The sequence below is a fragment of the Anser cygnoides genome, chromosome 6, assembly GCF_040182565.1.
Source record: "Anser cygnoides isolate HZ-2024a breed goose chromosome 6, Taihu_goose_T2T_genome, whole genome shotgun sequence".
In the NCBI taxonomy this organism is placed as follows: Eukaryota; Metazoa; Chordata; class Aves; order Anseriformes; family Anatidae; genus Anser; species Anser cygnoides.
This window is the reverse complement of record NC_089878.1, coordinates 34624889-34644147: the sequence shown is the minus strand read 5'-3', so window position 1 is coordinate 34644147 and position 19259 is coordinate 34624889. Positions and strand designations below refer to the sequence as shown.

General features: G+C 43.3%; 1 protein-coding gene and 1 long non-coding RNA gene across 18 annotated transcripts in view; one reads left to right on the top strand and one right to left on the bottom strand.

Annotated features, from left to right (window-relative positions):
- The window catches only part of NCKAP5 (NCK associated protein 5), a 438779-nt gene that overhangs the window by 184216 nt on the left and 235304 nt on the right, over nucleotides 1–19259 (top strand). For 13 of the 17 annotated variants that reach the window (XR_007169250.2, XM_013186421.3, XM_066999996.1 and 10 more), the window contains one exon: nucleotides 6021–6094. Coding sequence is in view for 12 of the 17 variants with exons in the window: in XM_013186421.3 (XP_013041875.3) it covers nucleotides 6021–6094 (74 nt within the window). In the remaining 5 variants the exon portion in view is untranslated. Of the gene's footprint in view, nucleotides 1–6020; nucleotides 6095–19084; nucleotides 19223–19259 lie in introns of those variants that run through there. The other 4 variants (XM_066999998.1, XM_066999999.1, XM_066999997.1 and 1 more) reach the window with 3 other exon arrangements.
- Nucleotides 17710–19074, bottom strand: LOC136791159 (uncharacterized). The gene is made up of 3 exons (XR_010832615.1): nucleotides 18936–19074; nucleotides 18398–18510; nucleotides 17710–18292 (listed from the first exon to the last, which is right to left on the bottom strand). It is a non-coding gene; the product is annotated as an uncharacterized lncRNA (long non-coding RNA).

Sequence of the window (19259 nt, the reverse complement as noted above, 5' to 3'; positions counted from 1 at the left end):
TGACAATTAAAATAACATGTTGAAATCAGGTAGGAAAATAATAAATTAGCAATAATGGCAGCTTAAAAATATCTGATTTGCTTAAGCTGCACAGTTCAGCTTTTGTTGCTGTTGAGCACGGACAGTGAGCAGCCTGGCCAGGTGTGGTATTGAAGGAAGCTACAGAAAAATATCTAATGCAAAGAGGTTTTTATCTTTTTTAATATGTGATTTATTTTTAGTGCATAGCTGAGTAATGTTGTATAACAGACAGCTCACTCAAATCCTCAATTATAACGCTTTCAGACATGCGAAAAACATAGTCCAGACAAGAATATGTATATATATCCTCTCGGGCTGCTGGAAAAAAAAGCCCATTTTCCATCAAAGGTTTATGCGGCAGGATGATAACAAAAATAAATATTTTACAAAATGTACAATATTCTCTGAAGGCACTCTCCCTAGATCTAAAGCCTTACCCCAGGGCACCCTTCCAAGATCCTTCAAAGATGACTTGTGTCTCCGCATTGGTGTAACAGCTCCCATCTCCCCCTTGCAGGTCAATCACATCCACTCTGTGCTTTGCTAACATCAGTTCCTAATTGCAACAGTCTGCTTTGGGCTGCAGACAGCTTTGTTGTTGTTCGATTGCTAATAACCTTTCCCTGTGAAAACATGACTTCCCCCGTTGGGGCAGATGACCGGGGCTCCCCAGGGCAGCTCCGTGTCCCCAGGGCCGGACGGCTCCAGACACTTGCTGCAACTTGTCTGTGCTTTTACCACCGTGCTCGTTCCCTGTTTTTCTCAACCCCCTCGATGACAAACGCCTTCCCTTGAGAAGCCTGAACCCACACTGGTGTTTTCCTGTCTGGTTTCAGATGCAAATATCTGAGGTGGAACTGGGTGCTGCGGCATGAGGGCTGCAAGCTCGGTGTCCCAACCCCATCGGGAGCAGTGTTAGATGAACCAGAAGGAGAACGGGAGATTTGGGGCTCTGCAGGGCTGCATGTGACATTTACCTTCCAGCCCCGCAGGAGGATGAGTGCTGGCCAAAACTAGCCAAATTTCCCCGTTTTCTGCAACTCAGGCACCTCAGCTGTGTGCCCAGGGTGTATGCTGGGAGCTGCTTCAGAGCAGGAGAGCGGTGGCAGACAGGGCACACGTGTGGGTTTAGGGGTAAGTATTGAGGGGCCAGATCCAGACTTGGGTACCCCAGTCCCACAGCAGCACTTCAGCCACCCACTGCCCAGCCAAAGCTTGTGGGCACACGTTGAACTTTGAGCACAAGTGGCCTATTGAATTAAGTATGTAATCAAGTGATTTGCTGGATCAGCGACTGTATCCTTAATCCTTTTCACATATTGCTAAGCTCATTAAACTCTCTTTGATACCAAGCTGTGCAAGTTCCTTACGAGAGGCAGAGAATATGCGTTATTTCCTTAACTTGAATTTGTAACCTTCCAGTGAGGGAACCTGGTGTTAGGAGCCTGAGGTTGCCCCCGGGTTTGCTCTGTAACAGCGGATGGGAAAATGCTCCGTGTGCTGCACAGTTGTTGATACCCTGCCCAGCACAACAGCGTGCAGATGCCAGAACAAATACCCACAGAACCAACCCAAATACTGAGCGGTGCATCCCAGGACTCTGCGGAGGCGCTTCATTTCCTTTCTCTTCCCTTTTTTCCTGACTAGCAGACCTTCCTGAGTTTTGTCCAGCTAACAAAGGAAAAAAAAAAAAAAAAAGGCAACTAAGCATTACAAAGCTTGATATTTAGTCCTGTCAATAAGCCTACGTAGGTAGGCTCGTGCCTCAGCTCAATGCAGTGACAATTTCGGTAAAGTGATTCTCTGATTCTCTCTAAATTTTTCTAAATTAGATGAGCCGTTAAGTGACATTTGCGTAGCAGCTCCTCCTGGATGCCAGAATCTATGCAGCTGCTAGAAAGATTTCCTACCCTACTTAAGCACGTTACAGAAGGTTCTTCCTTAAAACTGTGTAGTTATGTGCCATCACAGGAGGAGAGATGGAGTGGTGAAATCCTGGCTGGAAAGCAACCAACTTAGTTTTGCCACTGGGAAGAAAGGGGGCAGGTTTCCCCCCTTTTTATTTGAAGGCTATAAGAGAAATGACTTAAGGCCAGGCCTCCCGCTGGTCCTGCAGGCTGGGGGAGCCACCGGAGGTGGGAGTGGGGCCCCGCGCGGGGCCTTGCTCTGCTCCAGTCTGGCAGGGATCACAGAATCACAGAATCATTAGGGTTGGAAAAGGCCTCCAAGATCATCTGGTCTGACCACCCCTCTACCATCACTGTCACCCACTAAACCATGTCCCCAAGCACCACGTCCAACCTTGCCTTGAACACCCCCAGGGACGGTGACTCCACCAATTCCCTGGGCAACCCGTCCCAATGCCTGACCGCTCTTTCTGAGGAGAAATGTCTCCTCTTTTCCAACCTGAACCTCCCCTGGCACAACTTGAGGCCGTTCCCTCTAGTCCTGTCACTAGTTACCTGTGAGAAAAGGCCGACTGGTTCCGTGGCCTGCAGAATCACCGTGTGATACCATTCATAACGGGCCTGGGTGTGGACTCTGCAGCTTCAGATAGTTTCAGAAATGTTGTCGTGGCCTTACATAGACCTGTCGCTTCCCAGGTGCCGAGCGCTCAGCCCTCCTACCCGGCAGTCTTTGTTAGGAACGTGCGCGCCTCTTGTGCAAACCTGGTGCCACTGTGCTCCCCAGGCCTTCTCTACCAGTTGATGGGGCTGTTTTATCAGTATCTAGTAAAAGTACCTGCTTTGTCTCCTTCAGTGGTTCTTACCCCTGCTCCCTTATGGGATCTTGGTTTTGTTTTCATATGGAAGAGGTATTTTTCTTAACTACGTGTGGGTCTCTTGGATCCTCCTTTCAATAATGCAAACTCCTGAAGTCATGTACTTGTACCAGAAAATGACACTTTGTGTAATTTTGCATACTTCAGTCAGCCATGCTGCCCAAACCCTACACAGTGCAAGTATGCACACAACAGAGCACGGAAGCTACAAAACACTTGTAATGCCCCTCTCGATGTGATCTGTTGGGAACTGAAACATGTTGGTACTTCACTAAACTGTATATACAGTCTTTGTGAAAAAGTGTGAGTACTATTTTTTTTCCAGATTTTATGTTTTCACTAAACATGCCAAGTTATTTTAAATCACAAAGTTGCTCTAAATCTCAAAGCACTGTGTGCTTCATGTAGACAAAATGATAATACTGGCTTCTGGTCCAGAATTCACAGAATTTGGCTTATTGGGATAGCTGATAACAGAAAAGAACAGAAACCTGGCCTTGGGAGCACAGACCTTGCCTTAAGCAGATGGCTCACTTTGGACACGGCTGGCACATTAAGGTGCTAGAGAGGTGCAGAAGAACGGAGGCACTTCCAATCGTGGTATTTATATCAAATCACGGCTGATTTTTTTACACTTTTGCAGACTGACAGCGTACATACTTCTGAGCTGCAGGTCTTCAAAGAGAAATAGAATAATATTTCTGATTTGCCACAGGAAAAACCTGACATTAAGGCAGGAATCATAGAGTATAAACACATAGCTTTCTTTTTCCCCATTGTCTTCATTTTCTTGTCCATATTTTTCAGAAAATTGCTTCAGAATGAGTTTTTCATATTATCATGATAGAATTATGCAGAAGAAAACTGCTGATCCTATCCTTGCCTGTGGGGCAAAGTGCACTGATGAATAAATCAGGAATATTGTTTAATATTACATTAAAAATATAAAGGTATTAGTAATAATTTACAACAGGTTCAGTGTGGTAAAAAATAATAAGCAAAAAAAAAAAAAAGAGCCTGTTTTAAAGAACTTGGTTCTGCAACTAACCATCATTATACATATGTATGGCATAATTTTTCTAAACTGTGATGTGTGTGTGTTACAGAATGACTTTACTTGTTTTGGCTTAGAAGAAGCTTGCTGCCTAGTTTATGTGGTGTACTCCGAGTGAAATGCAGCTCAGCTGATTAACAGGGAGAGCCGCAGCCCATGCTCGAGCCAGTGTCTGGTCTAAACAGCACTGGTATAAAAGCTGTATTATGAAGTTCATGGCATTTCTCAGTGTTTACATTTTGAGTGTTTTCTGAAAGTAACATTACAAAATATGTCTACCTACAGCGGTTAGGTTAAAATTTAAGCTTGGGGCAAGCACAGAGTTTAATGCGAAGTTTCACGATATGCGGAGGTTTTCAGGCAAGGCTGCCTTGTAACAGACGGCAGCAGATGCATTGCACAGCTCCCCAGGAGCAAGATCCTGCTCTCGCTTTCTTCAGAGAACTCCTGCCCATGCCAGGTAGCACTGTTGTGTACTGTGGTACCTTCGGGGAGGATCTCTCTCAGCCAGACCAGCCTGTGGGCAGAAACACAGTGCGTGACGCCCTACCCGTGGATCCCCCACTGCTGAGAGCACCCACTGGCACCCAAAGGTGCAGCCCTAGTGCAAGCACAGCTCCTGTGAGGGATGGCACAAGCCCCTCACTGCCTTAGCCTGGCTATCTTCTGCCTCGGGGCAGAGCTGTACCGCTCAGCAATGACGGGCACCCATTGGCGGGCGTGCTTGCATTTATGCACAGGAAAATATTTGCCGTTGATTGTATGGATCTTACGTAATTCTCTACTTTATACAGAGTATTAAAAGTTTAATAAGGTTTCAAGAAATATTGTATGACTGCCTTGTACTATTACCCAATCACTTAGAACAGTTTCAGTCCCGAGAAATGAAAATGTACATTTCTATATAAATTATGATCATTAGAATCAGCTAACATTTATCTCCAGCCTGAGAAGACATGATGATGTACTGTCCCTGTGGTAGCTGTCTCATATTCCTGATTATAAAGATAAATGGCTAAGAAGAACCAGCTGCTTTGCAACGAAAAAACATATTTGTACACAGAATAAATAATAATACTAGCGAAACAACCCCTAATACAAACAGGAACCCCACAAAGTGGTTTTGTGATAAGTCCAAAGCTATAAAATCAGAGCTATAAAACCGGACCTTTTGTCTCCAGAAACTGTAGATGGATTCTTTCCCGGATGGCACTCCAGTACTTGTTATTTTCTGAAGTATGAGGTTGGAAACATATATATTTTTTGTGAGCTATTTCAAGAGAGTTACGTTATTACTGATAGGTTTTCAGAATAATAGTAATGTTGCTGTGTTGTTACCAATGTCATATGAATATATCATATTACATCACATGTTATTCTGTGGGCTCATTCTGAAATATGTTATATATATATAGCACTCAAGTTGCCTTCCTCCTGGAAATTAAGTGGTGTGTTTCTGTTACTGAAATATTTCTCTGATGATCATCTCTTTGCATTGAGTTTAAAGAATAGGCTTCAATTTTAAAAAGTACAAATTGTTCATCTGATCATGATTATTTATCAGAAGTTTGGTGTAGACACAAATACAGTATCTTTCATATAGCTGATATTACAAGTTATAGCATCTGCAAAAGTTGAACTGGAAAATGATATAGGAGTTGAATTATAGCTCCATTTTCAAATAGGGTACATAGTATAATATTTTTCATACCAGGCACAAAATAAATATTTGAGTCAAATATTCAGTTCACTTTGATATATACCTGAAATAAACAAAATGTACACCAAAATAATGATAGCACCAGAGCACTGATGAAAAGTTATTTTTCAGTCCAAATCCAACGTATATAATTCTGGGCTTAGAATATGGATATGTATTTATATGTACTCTAATTTATTTGAGCTGCTTGCATATCCTCACTGACTTTCATCTTCCCCTCAGATAATCACTGAGGAGTGTGTTGGGCTACTACCTTACTCATTTGGAATGAATAGAAATTTGATTTTAATCTAGATTTTTCATCACTGGGACTTGTGTGTACGTGGGATAACCTTGGGTGTAAAATGAAGGTGGACTCCACAAACTATGACTGTGTCTTTCACTCAAACATTTACAAATGCTTTGAACATTGAAGAAATAACTTTTGATCCTTTTTCTTTTAGGAATATATGGACTCAAACAAATACATAGAGCATCTAGTGACTCAGCTGGAGGAACAACGCTGGAATTTATGGAGGCAAGTACGATAGACATACATCTTTATTTATGTTGTTCTGTTGGAAGAAATACTCCACTCCATAGTTCTTGATTTCAAATAAATGGTTGGGTATTGAGTTTCTGCACTTGTAATGTTTTGCGGACTGTCTCTTTACCGAGTCTTACCTAAATGAGATAACTCAGTAAGGCATCACACACCAGTTGAACTTTGATACTCAAGGCAGTTAAATACATGCACAGTTTTCCCGTTCTATTTTCGAAGCAGTGGATGCTAACTCTATTTCAGATTCTTTTAATTGGACTGAATTTAATAAATGCTGTGATATTCTTGAGTATAAGCGTTTTGGCACAAAACCCAGCATAACAGCATTTTAGATAGTGTAACAAAATTTGAGAGTTTCAAAACTGAAATAAACAAGGTTTTAAAATTTTGCAGTACTTTTGATAGTCCAGAATTTTCTCTTTCTTCTACGTTCATATTGCTCAGTGCAGGTTGCCCAGATTTAACTCCAGTTTAAGCAAAGCAGCCATTTCCATACGCTAATGTAAAGCTAGCGGTCATTTCTACTCTGCCATACAGCAACTGTGATAACTGCACCAGCACTTCTGAAGATCTCCTCAAAATTTGTGTTCCTCTGGTACGATGGCTGTAGGACCTTGCAAATCTCTGGGCATTCGTCCAATCTAGTAAATGTCATTTACTCATAGGGGTAGGTCGTCCGCTCTCTTGCAAAAAGGTGCTTGCCTCATTGCAGACCCAGTTTCCTCTTTACAACAACCATTTTATTACATAATTTACTTCAGTAGTTTTGCTGCTCTTTTACTGTTGATGTCTTCATTGGGTAGGACAAACTGTTGTGCATTGTTTGCATCTTCACAAAATTTATCAAGTGTCATTTCTAACTGTGACACGTTGGCACAAATACTGAAGATTCTTTAGGTATTTCTGCAGTACTGATCTCCTGCTGTATTTCAGGGCTGTTCTGATGTAAAATGATAAAGATAGCTGAGAAACTACCTAATCTTCAGAAGCCTCAGAAGTCTCGTGCTCCTAATGAGTTAATTATCTCTTGATCACTTTTAAACTAATTCTTCCAGAATTTTATTTTATAGAGAGTTGTTATCAAGCTGATATAAAGAGATCTGTATGACAGCACTTTGCAGTATTTCCTTGTACTTATGTTTACTTAAGTATGCAGTATCTCATTATTAACTGCTCAGTATCTCGTATTTTTATAGTTAATAGCTAGATTCATATCTGGAATAACTTTTAATACAGAAGAAATGGAATAATACCAGTGATGAAACTAACTTAACATTCTCAATCCATATATTTTTAAATGCAATATTTGATGTAACATTTTTTTTTCTAAAGGCATAGAAGAGATGACAATCTATTAATACATATTCAACTGTAAATTAATCTTTATAGATTAATTTAATCTTTGTAGACTAAAACCTGATTCTCCTTAGTTCTGATCAAGGGAAGACGTAATGATCTGTCTGATTTTTCAGTTGAATGCCTATCATGCACAGAAAAAGTAGCTTTGCACATGACAGTACTAGTTAGCATGCATCTCACAAACTTCCTGTCCTGGAGGATATAAAAGTAGTGTTACAGCATTTACAGCGTATGGCATTTGGGATTTCAAAACTGAAAGTTTGTGTGTAATTCCTGCTTTTTTTTTTTTTTAAATAAAAAAAATAAAAGTAGTCAAAGTAATTGGTACCAAAACCATAAATTTACCTTTAAGATCACAGCATCTGGGAAATTGTGTGAAGGTTGTAACAATGTATGCGGAAGACAATGTAGTGGTTAAATATAAATGAAAAGTAAAAAAATTAAGAGATGAAAAAGTCTGAAAAGTGTCAGAGAGCAACATTATTTTATTAAGAACAGACATTTAGATGTGGTATGAGAAATCAGTGGTTTCGGAAAACTCAAGACTAATTTTTGGTTTTGATATTAATTTATGTTTAATATTATTTTTATGGTGTATTGTCACAAAAGGTTAAGACTTAAAATGAGCCCTAGAAGGTAAACCCTTCTGGTTTGCCAGTCGTCTTTGAACACTTCATTTCTCTCTTTTAAATCTGTAATATGTTTCATGTGAGGATTATGCTAATAGCTCACACGACACAAGGGCAGGACTAGACTGTCTATAGGCAGACAGATGTCCTAATAAATCAGCATGGACCTCTTCTCAGACTTCATTATGCTCTTGATTTGTGACTACCACAGTTTTAACCTGGTGGGTCACTGGGCGCTGAACCTGACACTGACCGATAACCCCTACTTTACTCTAGGCAAGCTAATAAAAAGGGCAGACACAAATCCTCAGCGCTTAGCTCCTTCAGTGTTGCTTACAGCCGGACAGATTTATAGCAGCCGGGCTAAGACTGAGGAGACTAAAGCCGATGTCATGGTGTGCATATCAATTTTACATTTCCTTTACATTTCCACATGTACAATGGGACCCTAAAAGACATGCGGGGGCAAAAATTTCTTTTCATTTTAGAGGAGTACTGTTTATACATGGCTTAAGCATCTGCTGTCGAACATTTATTGCTGTAATTGCAGTCCCCGGAGAACTGGCTGCGGTTAGGTCACGTTTTATAGCTTTCTACTAAAGCAGGCCTTTAGCCCAGCTTCGAAGTTCCTGTTCTTAAAGACCTTTGCAACGAGCGGAGGTACCCCACTAGCACATGGACACGTGGGCTTTCCTAACATGTCTTTTCTGGCACTGAGGATCTTCCAATAATTATTTTCACATGAAGAACGATGAATATGGCAGCACGCTCGAGTGGTCAGCGGTTCCCCCCGTTTCTCTAGCTTGTTCGAATAAAATAAACTTATTTGATGTGAGACAAATTCAACTCCCATTGCTGACATTTATCAGTGGAGTTACATGAATAACGCCTATCAGTGTACCAGCTTGAGCCAGAGCACTGCTTTACTTTAGATTTCTCTGCCCTATCGTGTCTGGAAATAACTTTAAATAGGACAGGAAGGGGTCATGGGCGAGGGATGCTCCTGCAGTGGCATTTCTCACATACTCATTTAATTCTCTTTCTAATCTGGCTGACCTGTATTACTATGTAGCATCCTTTATGGCAGAATCACACGAAGAAACAATGTGAAAGGCAGAAATTTGCTCCTCCAGTCTTTGCTAATTGACCTTGACAATAGATCATAATTTTTTATTCTTGACACTTAGGTCAATGACAGCAATTACTTGTTCCCTTAACAGAAGGAAGAATTTCAGCACAGGATGCTCGTCGAAATATGCAAGGGTCAGGTCCTGTTCTTAAAGACTTTCACGGGAACTTTATTATTAGTGCTCCTGGAACCAGGACCAAACCTTCAGTCTGTCTTGGTGAAAGCATTAGGATATACTGCATATAAAGCATGTCTGCTTTTCAGACATGACAATCATAAAACAAACCACGGAGCAACAACACCTTATTACCTTGTAAAAGTAAGGAAAAACACAGAGGGGGAGCGCCACAAAATTTGCGAGGACCAGATGGCATCTCACTGACTTCATGTTTTAAAAACAGAGTTTACTAAATAGATTTGCTCTACTTTCATCTCCAGCATTAGCATGCTTCTATGCTCCTGGGTTTAATGCCTGTATACTAAAGAGGTGCCAAGCATTAAACAGGTTGCTTTTGCTGTAATCACAAACTTCCATTGGGAGACCATAATTGCTAACAAGCAAAATAACTCTGCAAGAATTCTTAATGGTAAGCACAGATTAAAATAACAACTGTGATTAGCTTTAAACTGCTTGACTAGAAAAGGACTAATCTTGGGGGAATAAGTTGCACGGCAAACAAATGAAAACCCAATGTATGATATTACAGTAATGAAGGCTATGAAAAAACCCAAATGCTACCCCAGCTACGTAAGGTAATGCTCTGCACAAATATCTTTTTCTTGTCAGGGCCTTAGTAACCTGGTCTGAGTGGAACTAAGGTCAAAGCAGCCAGATCTTGGGGCTGCAACCCCAGTTTAACCCTTTCTGGAAGCTTCTTAATAACAAAAGTTGCCTCTGGTCTATGATGCTAACCTGAGTTACAGACCGTATGCAGGATCTTGCCAAAATGCTGTTGTAGCCCATGACCAGCTGGGATTGGCTTGGATCAGTTTGGTTTGTAAGAGCAGGAGGTTTCCTTCCCGTTTGCTTCTTGTTATTCAGTCCCCCTGCCTCGTCCCACCATCTAGCCAGTGGATAAAGCCACGAAAAGGTGTTTTGTGCTATAACCCATTAGCACCTGCCTATCATCTTTTTGTCAGCGTTTTGGTTGTCGGTGTTTTGGGTGGTTGTTGTTGAGTTTTGATTTTGTTACAACCCTAGAACACTGAAGAATTTAGCATAATGTTAAATTCGTGAAGTTCCCTCAAACACTGATGTATTTCTTTCAGGAAATCCTTTGAGTTAGGAGGTGAGGCTGGCAGGGGCAGAGCACAATTTATTTTGGCACTTTGAAGTCATCACAGTTGCTCAGATGTTTCCAACTAAAATTACAATATCATGTATTTGTCTCTCTGAAGCTGGGGCTTCTGATTTGTGCCTTCAACGTTTAAAAATAAAACAAAACAAATCACACAATATATGGCTAGGAAATACATAAGGCTACATTTCTACCAAAGATTAGTGTTTGAAAATGCGCATTAGGAGACTACCAATTAATAATGTATCCGATTTCTGGCCAAATGTGCTTTTCTTTAGACGAGTGTAAATTTGGATGGTTCAGTGAGCAGTGCATGTGTAGCTACCAGGTCACAGAAAGTACTGCCATTGTATGAGCAGTGAATGAAAAAGACTCGCTTCCTTTGAATCCCTGCTACAGTGCCTGTGTCATCCCATGGCTGTTAAAGATACTCTTCCATGACTGAGCTGGATGAGAGTAACGTGAGTAACTGGGACATAGAAAAGCAGCCATTTTACTGTGATTGCCATTTAGCCATATAAATTGTATTTCTAATAGGATCGCAGAAAAGTAAGAGGTAGTAGGTTAAAGATCACAAGTGAACCTTACGTAGTGCATCAGTCCCCTCTAAATACTAACCTCCTAACAAAGGGAAAAGCTTGGCTGGAAGCTAGAGCACTTGTTGCAAGTTGCAGGGAAAACTGCGCATTTAAGGGAGCATAATTTAGCTCCGTGTTCAGATCAAGACTGATCACTGCCTTTTGAAAAAATAACAAGTCAAATAGATAGATGCCTTACTAAAGTTTACACCTGTTCAAAAGATTTTATCAGGTGCACCAGTCAGTCAAATAACACAATTGTCCACAACTGATTAAAGTTAACAGTCACTTTATGTGCAATCTGCCTGATCAATAAGTAAATCTACTCTGACAGCAAGTCATTGTAACACTAACTGGGCCTGCTTCTGTGGAGTATTTACTAAGTTGGCTTAAAATAAGGACAAATTGATGTGCTGTGCTATATGAGAAACAGGACCTGGGATGGTTTCGGTATAATAAATTCATGAAAAGTATTAATTCTGAAGAATGCATCTCAGCCCGTTTTCTTTAATCGGAGAAAACTGCCATTAGCACTGCCCATCAGTGCCGCGGGAGTCGGGGGTGAAGCATCAAGCCTCGGTTCCTGAAGCCATTACAGAAAGGGTCTGGAACCATCCGAATATAAAATCATCACGGTGCGAGCAAATATCTCCATACCTATGATAAACTACCCAAATTGTAAGACTGCAGACAAAAGATGGAAAATGTTCTTTAAAAAGTAACTCGGTGTGCTCATGTTTATGAAATGAAATAAATTAACCAGAGTTAAAATGTTAATAACATTCTGTAATTAATTAGGGATTGGGCTATTTTTGCACAGATGTACGCTTGTCTTAATAGCAAGACTGCCTGAACCAGGAATTGATTTCTTTCTCTTAAATTAAAAAAATAGAAGGCCTTGAGCAAAATATATTCTTTAGATATATTTGGTAGAATAAGGATCACAAATGTTCCCTACCAAGTTGAAAGGAAAAAAGAAAAAAAAAAACCTCCAGCAGGGAAGTATGCAGAAGGTCTATTTGACATATGGATGTTTGTTAAAAGTAAAATGCATGAACGGCCCAGAGTAAATTAGATCCTCATTTGTATGCTGGGAAATGAAATGTATAATCTTGGCACGGCTCTCTGTTTGTTTTACATTTCTATAAAAATGAACTCTTTTGTGTATGCAGATACACATATTACCTTGGTGGCTCTGTAGGTCAGGAAGAAACGGGATGCTTGGGGCTGCTGTTGTCTGACCCTGCCCAGCACCCTGCTCCAGCACAGGCACGCGGCCGTGCTCCAGTCCGAAACTGCCACCCTGCTCTGTGCTATGAATCCAAGTAACAGATCAAAACACCCGACTACAAGAAATGAATAGCAATTAGCTGTTTATCTCCAGTTTATCTCGCCTGTGTTTAAAAATCACACAGTTCCACATGTAAAATTATGTGTGGTCTGCTTTTATTATTTCGTACCGAATATAGTCTTCTGATCCCACTGGTGGCTAGACACAGCCACGCTTACCGTGTTGAATCATATTTAATTCCTCAGATAATTCCAATGATTTCACTGGAATTATACATAGAGCAAGGGATAATTTGTACGCGTGACAGTGACATTGCCCTGAAGTCTTCTCGGTGACCCAACAGCAGCAGCATCTGTACGCTGTGGTGCTGTTTCCTATTTGGTAGAGGAAAACACATAGATTTACATCAAGGTAACAAAATGACAATTTGTGCTGTTATAAAACCAGGATTTGAAACGATATTTTAGGAAGGAGCGGTGCGCAGACACAGGCTGTGATAGGGGAACCTTGTCAAGAGGGTTTTCCAGGGGTTTTTGGAGGGGTGGTTGAGGGGTGGGTGGGCTTGAGCACAGAGAAATGGGCAATTTACGAATCCGTAATTTTTAAAGGAATGCCACGTCACTGATGTATTTCACTAATGAAGTATTTGGACAGCAGCGCTGAGGGCAGCGTCAGCCGAGGCCCGGGAGGAACTGCACATGAAGCCATGCGAGTCACGTTAGCAGCTTTCCCCGTAAATCAGTCCCACTTGTGGAAGTAAAGTTAAATAATCACGTTTAGCATTTCTACTTCATTCTGTAACGCTCTACCATTTTTATTTCTTCTAAATTACACTAAAGCAAGGCTTTAAGACCCCACGTAAGAACAAGGCCTCATTGTTCCAGTCCCTACACAAAGTGAGAAATACTTTTCATCCCCTCAGCCCCAAGGATGAAACCAGAAATAACATAATTCCCTTCTTACAGAGGAAAGTAAAGTTGTGAATATACTAAGTGATGGAGCTTATAGAAGAGATCTGTGTCTAAGCCAGGAGCTGAGCCGAGTTGTTCAGTGTTCCAGTTTGGTGCATGAATAATGAGATTGTATTTCCCATGTCACGGTACCGCGTGTCAGCCTGCCGCTGCTATCCGGGGAGCGAAGTTCCTACAGCACTGCCTGAATCTTTAAAAGGTTTTGCTGCTTAAAGCAGGCTCGGTGACAACCTTATCCCGTGCTCTGCAACAGGAGAGCATTTTCCTGTGTGTGCAGCTCACAGCGTGCTGAGGTGTGGAAGAGGAGCCCCGTCTGAGGAAGCGTCCCCTCCAGCTCTTGTCCGTGGCCCCGCTCCACAGTGCAGAAGTCCATTGCCAATGATCTTTGTCAGGAGGTGGGCATTCACGAGGGCAGAAGGAGAGAAGAGTCCTACCCTTTTCTCTTAAGACAGCTCATTTTAATGTACACGGATGTTGCTGTGCTGGTGCAAAGGATTTTTACTGCAGACAAAACCATGGATCCGACTGGGGCTCTTAAAGCACAAACACCACTTCAGCTGAGCACAGGACACCTGGGCAACACAAATATCCCTGTGACATTGTCTCTTCCTGTTACCTAGCAGGTGAAGCGAGCTCTGACCTTCCGACTGCTACCTTCCTGCTGTCCCCCCAAGACTCAGCACCCCTCCAGGCTTTGCAAGCGCTGCACAGCTCCAGATGCACTGGCGGGTGTTATCGCGTTAGATCACGTCACTACTTTCTGAAAGCCTCCTTTAATTCTGCAGGATTTGGCTGCCCTCCTGTTCGCACACATTGCACGGGACCCAGAGTGCACTTCTGTGAATGCTGCCCGCCTTCTTATATTAACAAATTAATTTTTTATTGCTTTATTTGTTAATAAGAGGGCATCACTATGGCAGTAGCAGCCCATGTTCTGGGATACGGCCCATTTGCACTTTTTTTTTTCTTTAATCAGGAATAAATTCCAACATGTTCTGCTGTAGGGAAAATATCATGCATTACAGCATAAGCCTGTATAAACATTATTGTAATGGGTTCCACTAGGGACAAGGTTTCAAGTATAAGGCAGTATTCATTAGATATTAAAGACCTGAGCATATTTTTTCTTATTTAAATCAGCACGGCTCAGAATTTGCAAACTCTTGCTTATGTAGACATTCCCCAGAGATTTTGGAAAATGAATAAAATCTTGCAAAATACAGTCCTCATGGTTTCATTACCACCTGATTAGCTAAGCTGAGTCTAGAAAGTGTAACGTAAATATGCAAAAAACAGAAACCCCAGATTAATTTCCAGCACAGCTTAGCAGTCAGGAGATACCAGCTTTGGCAGGATATGTGCTGCAGTTTATGTAGCACCTCTGAGGACGGCAGAGGAATGAATGACCCTCTCTGCTTCCCCGTGCTGCCCGGAGAGGCTCATGCCCAGTCCCGGAGGAGGCTCGATGCTAGTTTGATGCTACTCTCAAATTCTTCCCAGTTCAGGCATATTCATGACAAAGCCATAATAAAACAAATACTGTTTTTCATTCACTTCAGTGGAAGCAGATTCTCAGACCTCCACCAGGCGATTTGGGAGCCTTTTAAGCCCTTTTGAGCAGTAAGCACGTACAGCGTCGTTCCTGTTAGGCCGCCTGTATTTTTATGATCTTCCTCTCTTCCTGGTTGAGGAAGAGAGATCAAATGCAAAGGAAGGACCTATCTTCCTGCAAAGTCCTGAGAGAGATCGATCCACAAACGCAGATCAAAGCTGTAAGCACTCTGAATCTGTCTGCTCCTTTTCTCTAATAACGCGGGTATAAACGCTTGGGGAACCGGCTAAGTGCTGCTCTGCTGCCAGCGCTAGCAGCAGCAGAATTTCCTTGCACCTCTCTGCTGCAGCGTGGAAACGTGCAAATAGCAGCACTCGCGCCTTTCTTCAGACGCTTCAAAATATACACAGAATTCCCACATAGAGTCTGAATTCTGAATTGCCATTGACTTCGACAGAAAACTCACACGGCATCCGACTGAGGCTGAACCCAACAGCCCGCAGCAGGAGCTGGCAGCCAAGGAAGCCAACCCAAGGCAGCAGCGGGACCACAGCTCTTCCCGTAGCCCTTCTGACCACCTTGGAAACCTGCTTCTTAAGGACTGGAGTGCTCGGGTGCTGCCCTGTGCAGTGATGCTTTATTTCAGCACGGGGAGCTCAGTGAGTGCCAGCTATCTGTTGTTGCAGAGCACCCGGTGAAGCGGCTTTACCTGGCAGGCTTCCCAGATCTGCAGGCAATCATCTCCGTAGCTGCACTGAAGCCCCCGAAAGTGCAGAGCTGCCTCAGGTCTCACAGCACGGTGTTTGGCGGTGGGCTGAAAGAGCAACTGCGGCGGCAAGTGATGCCAGCCACGCGATTTCTGCCCTACTTGTGTTTTATAGTTTTGGAACAGCGTGCATTAAGTGCCGGTAACCTTTGGGTATAACGCCTGAAAATCTAGTAGTACAGCGCTGGCGTATAGTGTCAGTCCAATGTAAATCGTTATCCAGTACAGAGAAGTGAGTTAATAACTGTGCCTTTCTGCAGGCTTTTTTTCCCCAGACTTCCAAATAGCAATTTTCTCCCTGAAGCACAGACCCTCTTGAAGATGATGCGGTCATTTTGGTATCACTGATGCCAGTGCACAGAGATTACTTCCAGCCTGTCAACGTGTCTCCTCTTTCCCAAGTATCTCCCGTTTGGAAGAGCTGCAGAAAGCAGCAGTAGGCAGAGGTAAATCACCTCCATGTTTTTGTTATGCCAGTTAAGAACCAGAAGCCAGTCAAAGGAACTGTCTGTCCTGTCTTTCACAGTTGCTAGGTATCTCTGAGAAAACGATAAAATTCCTATACTGGGCAATTTCAGAATATGCCAGCTGCTAGGTTTCTATATTTAAACTATGGCTACCATTAGTGTATCTACTTCATTTCAGTGTTCTGAAATATGAGCCTTGTATTTCTAGTGTCACTCCAAAGCAATGGTAAGCAAAGTCATGAATTTGGTTTGAGGACCAGTGTATTGTCTTAAAAATGCTAGATAAAACTGCACAAACCTGGGGTCAAGGAATAATTAACGATTTGGGTCATGTACGTACTTACTGGTGTGTATGAATCCGAGATACAATTAATCTTAAAGAGACACAAAGAACATTATCTCAGCTGTCAGGACCAGAAGCTCGATATGCATAAAAATAATTTAAAAATGTAATTACAGTTTTAAGTTGTAGATGAATACTGGTTCTTTTTAATTCTAAAACACTTCTAGTTATAGAATAGGAGACCAACTCCATTGTTCTTGATTTCAGTGGATGTAAGCTCACGCCTGAAAATAATTAAGGAACTGGCAATATTATTAATTTTTAATTCTAGTAGTCCCAGCTTATCTAGCATACCTGGTAAGATCACTCAATGACCTAACACCTGTGGATTTCACTAGGTCTTTGAGGAAACCAGAGCTGTGGAAAGATAGACGTGTTTTTTAAATAAATGCTTTCCATTCAGTAATTTACAACTGACTGAGAGAGTTGTTGACTAGACTAGAACTGTATTTTAAAATCTGCTGCATCAGACTTAGGAAAGGCTCATCATTATGCCAGTGATTTTCCTGCGCGTTGAATATTGGATGCAGTTCGAGTTCCCCGCCTTGGAAAAGGTGCAAAAGAACTGGAAAGGTTCAGAGGAGGGCAGAGAAGGGCACGCAGAAGCACGAGATGATGGCTCTCATTTATGGAACTACCCGGACTCCTCGGTCTGAAGAAGCAGGAACTCAGGCAGGGGAGCGAGAGATCTGAGAACGTGAGCTGCATGGAGAGGAGCAGATTGTCTGCTGCTTCTTTCAATACACGGAATACACGGTATCAGATGAAACTAACAGGTGGCACGCCAAAAAACAAATGAAAGGAAGAGATTTTTCATGCAGTAAGTAATCAGGCTTCAGAGCCTCTGCAGCAGGATACTGCGGTCTTTAAAGGTGTGCGTGGGTTCAGCTGGAGGCCGGACAAAATCACGGCACACAGCGAGAGGTACTGAAGGCAGAGAGGGCAAGCTTGGCTCTGGAAGTCCCCGAGCTCCCAGATGGGTGGGGAAGCAGAAAAGCATTTTGTCCTTCTCTGGACATTCAGTTTTTGCCACTGCCAGAGAAATGATGCTGAGCTACACAGACGCTTCAGTCGGATCCGGTGCTGCCGCTCCGATGTTACCAAAGCCTCAGAAACATTTAGCACTTGCAGTTTGAATCACTAATTATAAAGGAATCTGAACAGGTGATTTAGATTGATTGTGCAAGCAACAGGCATTACAATGTGATTACATTTTATTGGAATGTTGTTATTTCTACTTAAACAGAACATTAACATATTTTAAACTCAGTAATTAAAACCTAGCTCTTAGGAGAGTTGCTCAAGGTGTTTCCCTGCACAACAAAGCAATTAAACACATCAATTGACATTACTCCAGTAGTGTGTGACTGCTGCAGGATCCTGGTTTAAGCCATGAGAATGAATGAGAAATCAGAATCCATTCGGAGAACCCCAAATTGACTGGATTTAAGGACTTTTTAGCTACCATTCTGCCTAGCTCCCTTCTCATGTTTCTTTGCAGCTTACTTTTGTAGAGTTTTGTAGTATTTCGAACAGGAGTCATGACTAAATCATCTACTCTGATTCTCAGTGGAGTACAGGCTTTATACTTTACCCAGTTATACTGAATGAAACCCAGTGACTTTGGTTAGCCCAGGACTCGCCATCGGCCCTCAGAAAACAGCGGCTGCATCTCTCCAGGAGAGACCGAGGTGCCAGCATAGGCTGCTGTCCTGGAGAGGGCATTTTCGCTTTGGCAGGTTCAAGCAATGCTTGAGGTTCCCATTCACACTGAAGAAAGGGATTCCCAACCTGGAAGAAAATCTGCATTAACAAGGCTGGCTGTCGGTCTATCTAAGACACAACAGCCAGGCTGCACTCACTACAGGAAGAGGTTCCTTCTGCAAAACGTGCTACCTTTACAGCCAGTAAAATCCGAATCTTATCTCTGATGGCACATTTAATTCCAATGATGCAGTCATTCTGGAAAGCCCGTTGCTCCTTTGCTCCGCCACCTCCAAATTCAAAATCTAGGAAAAATAACTTCATTTTTACGACCTTATGTCTCCAGGACTTTTTATGTCTGATTCCCAGACGCAGCCCTGGCCCTCACTGTCCCTGGGTCTCAGTGTAACGGGGTGGATTTACTCAGCACCCCGAGCGCCCTGCGCTTGCGTTACTACAGAGTGCCTCAGGTTCTCACTTCCCGAGGCCTCTACCTTGCACTTCCACTAATTAAACCCGAAATTCGCTAATTAAACCCGAAAACCTGCCCGAGCTCCGTCCGTCTCCACGCTTAGGCTCCCCTCAGCGTGCCGTGCCCAGGCTCCCACCCCAGACCAGCGCCCACACACCGACCCGGCGCACTCCTGCCCCGCAGCCCTTCCCCTTCAGGCCGCTTCTCGCGGCTCCCCCCGGTGCTGTCCCCCCCCCCCCCAAACCGGGGGGGCTTCACCTCCCGCCCCGGGCCGCCCCCCCCGCCGCGGGGAGCCCCCTCCGCCGCCGCCGAGCTGCCGGAGCCATTGAGCCGCGGCTGATGGCGGCAGATGGGCTGCAGCTGACAGCCCGCCGCTGCTCCCGGCGACGGGGACGGGGCACGGCCGCCCGGCGGGAGGAGCCGCCCCCGCGCCTTAAACGGCCGGGGACCGAGCTGGGGGACGGGGACGCGGCCACAGCCGCCGGAGAGCGACGTTAAGCGGCGGGGGGCGGCCCGCGGAGCGGGGCACGGGCTGCCCCCGGCAGGTAAGCGCCGGCCTCGCCGCTCCCCTCAGCCGCCCGC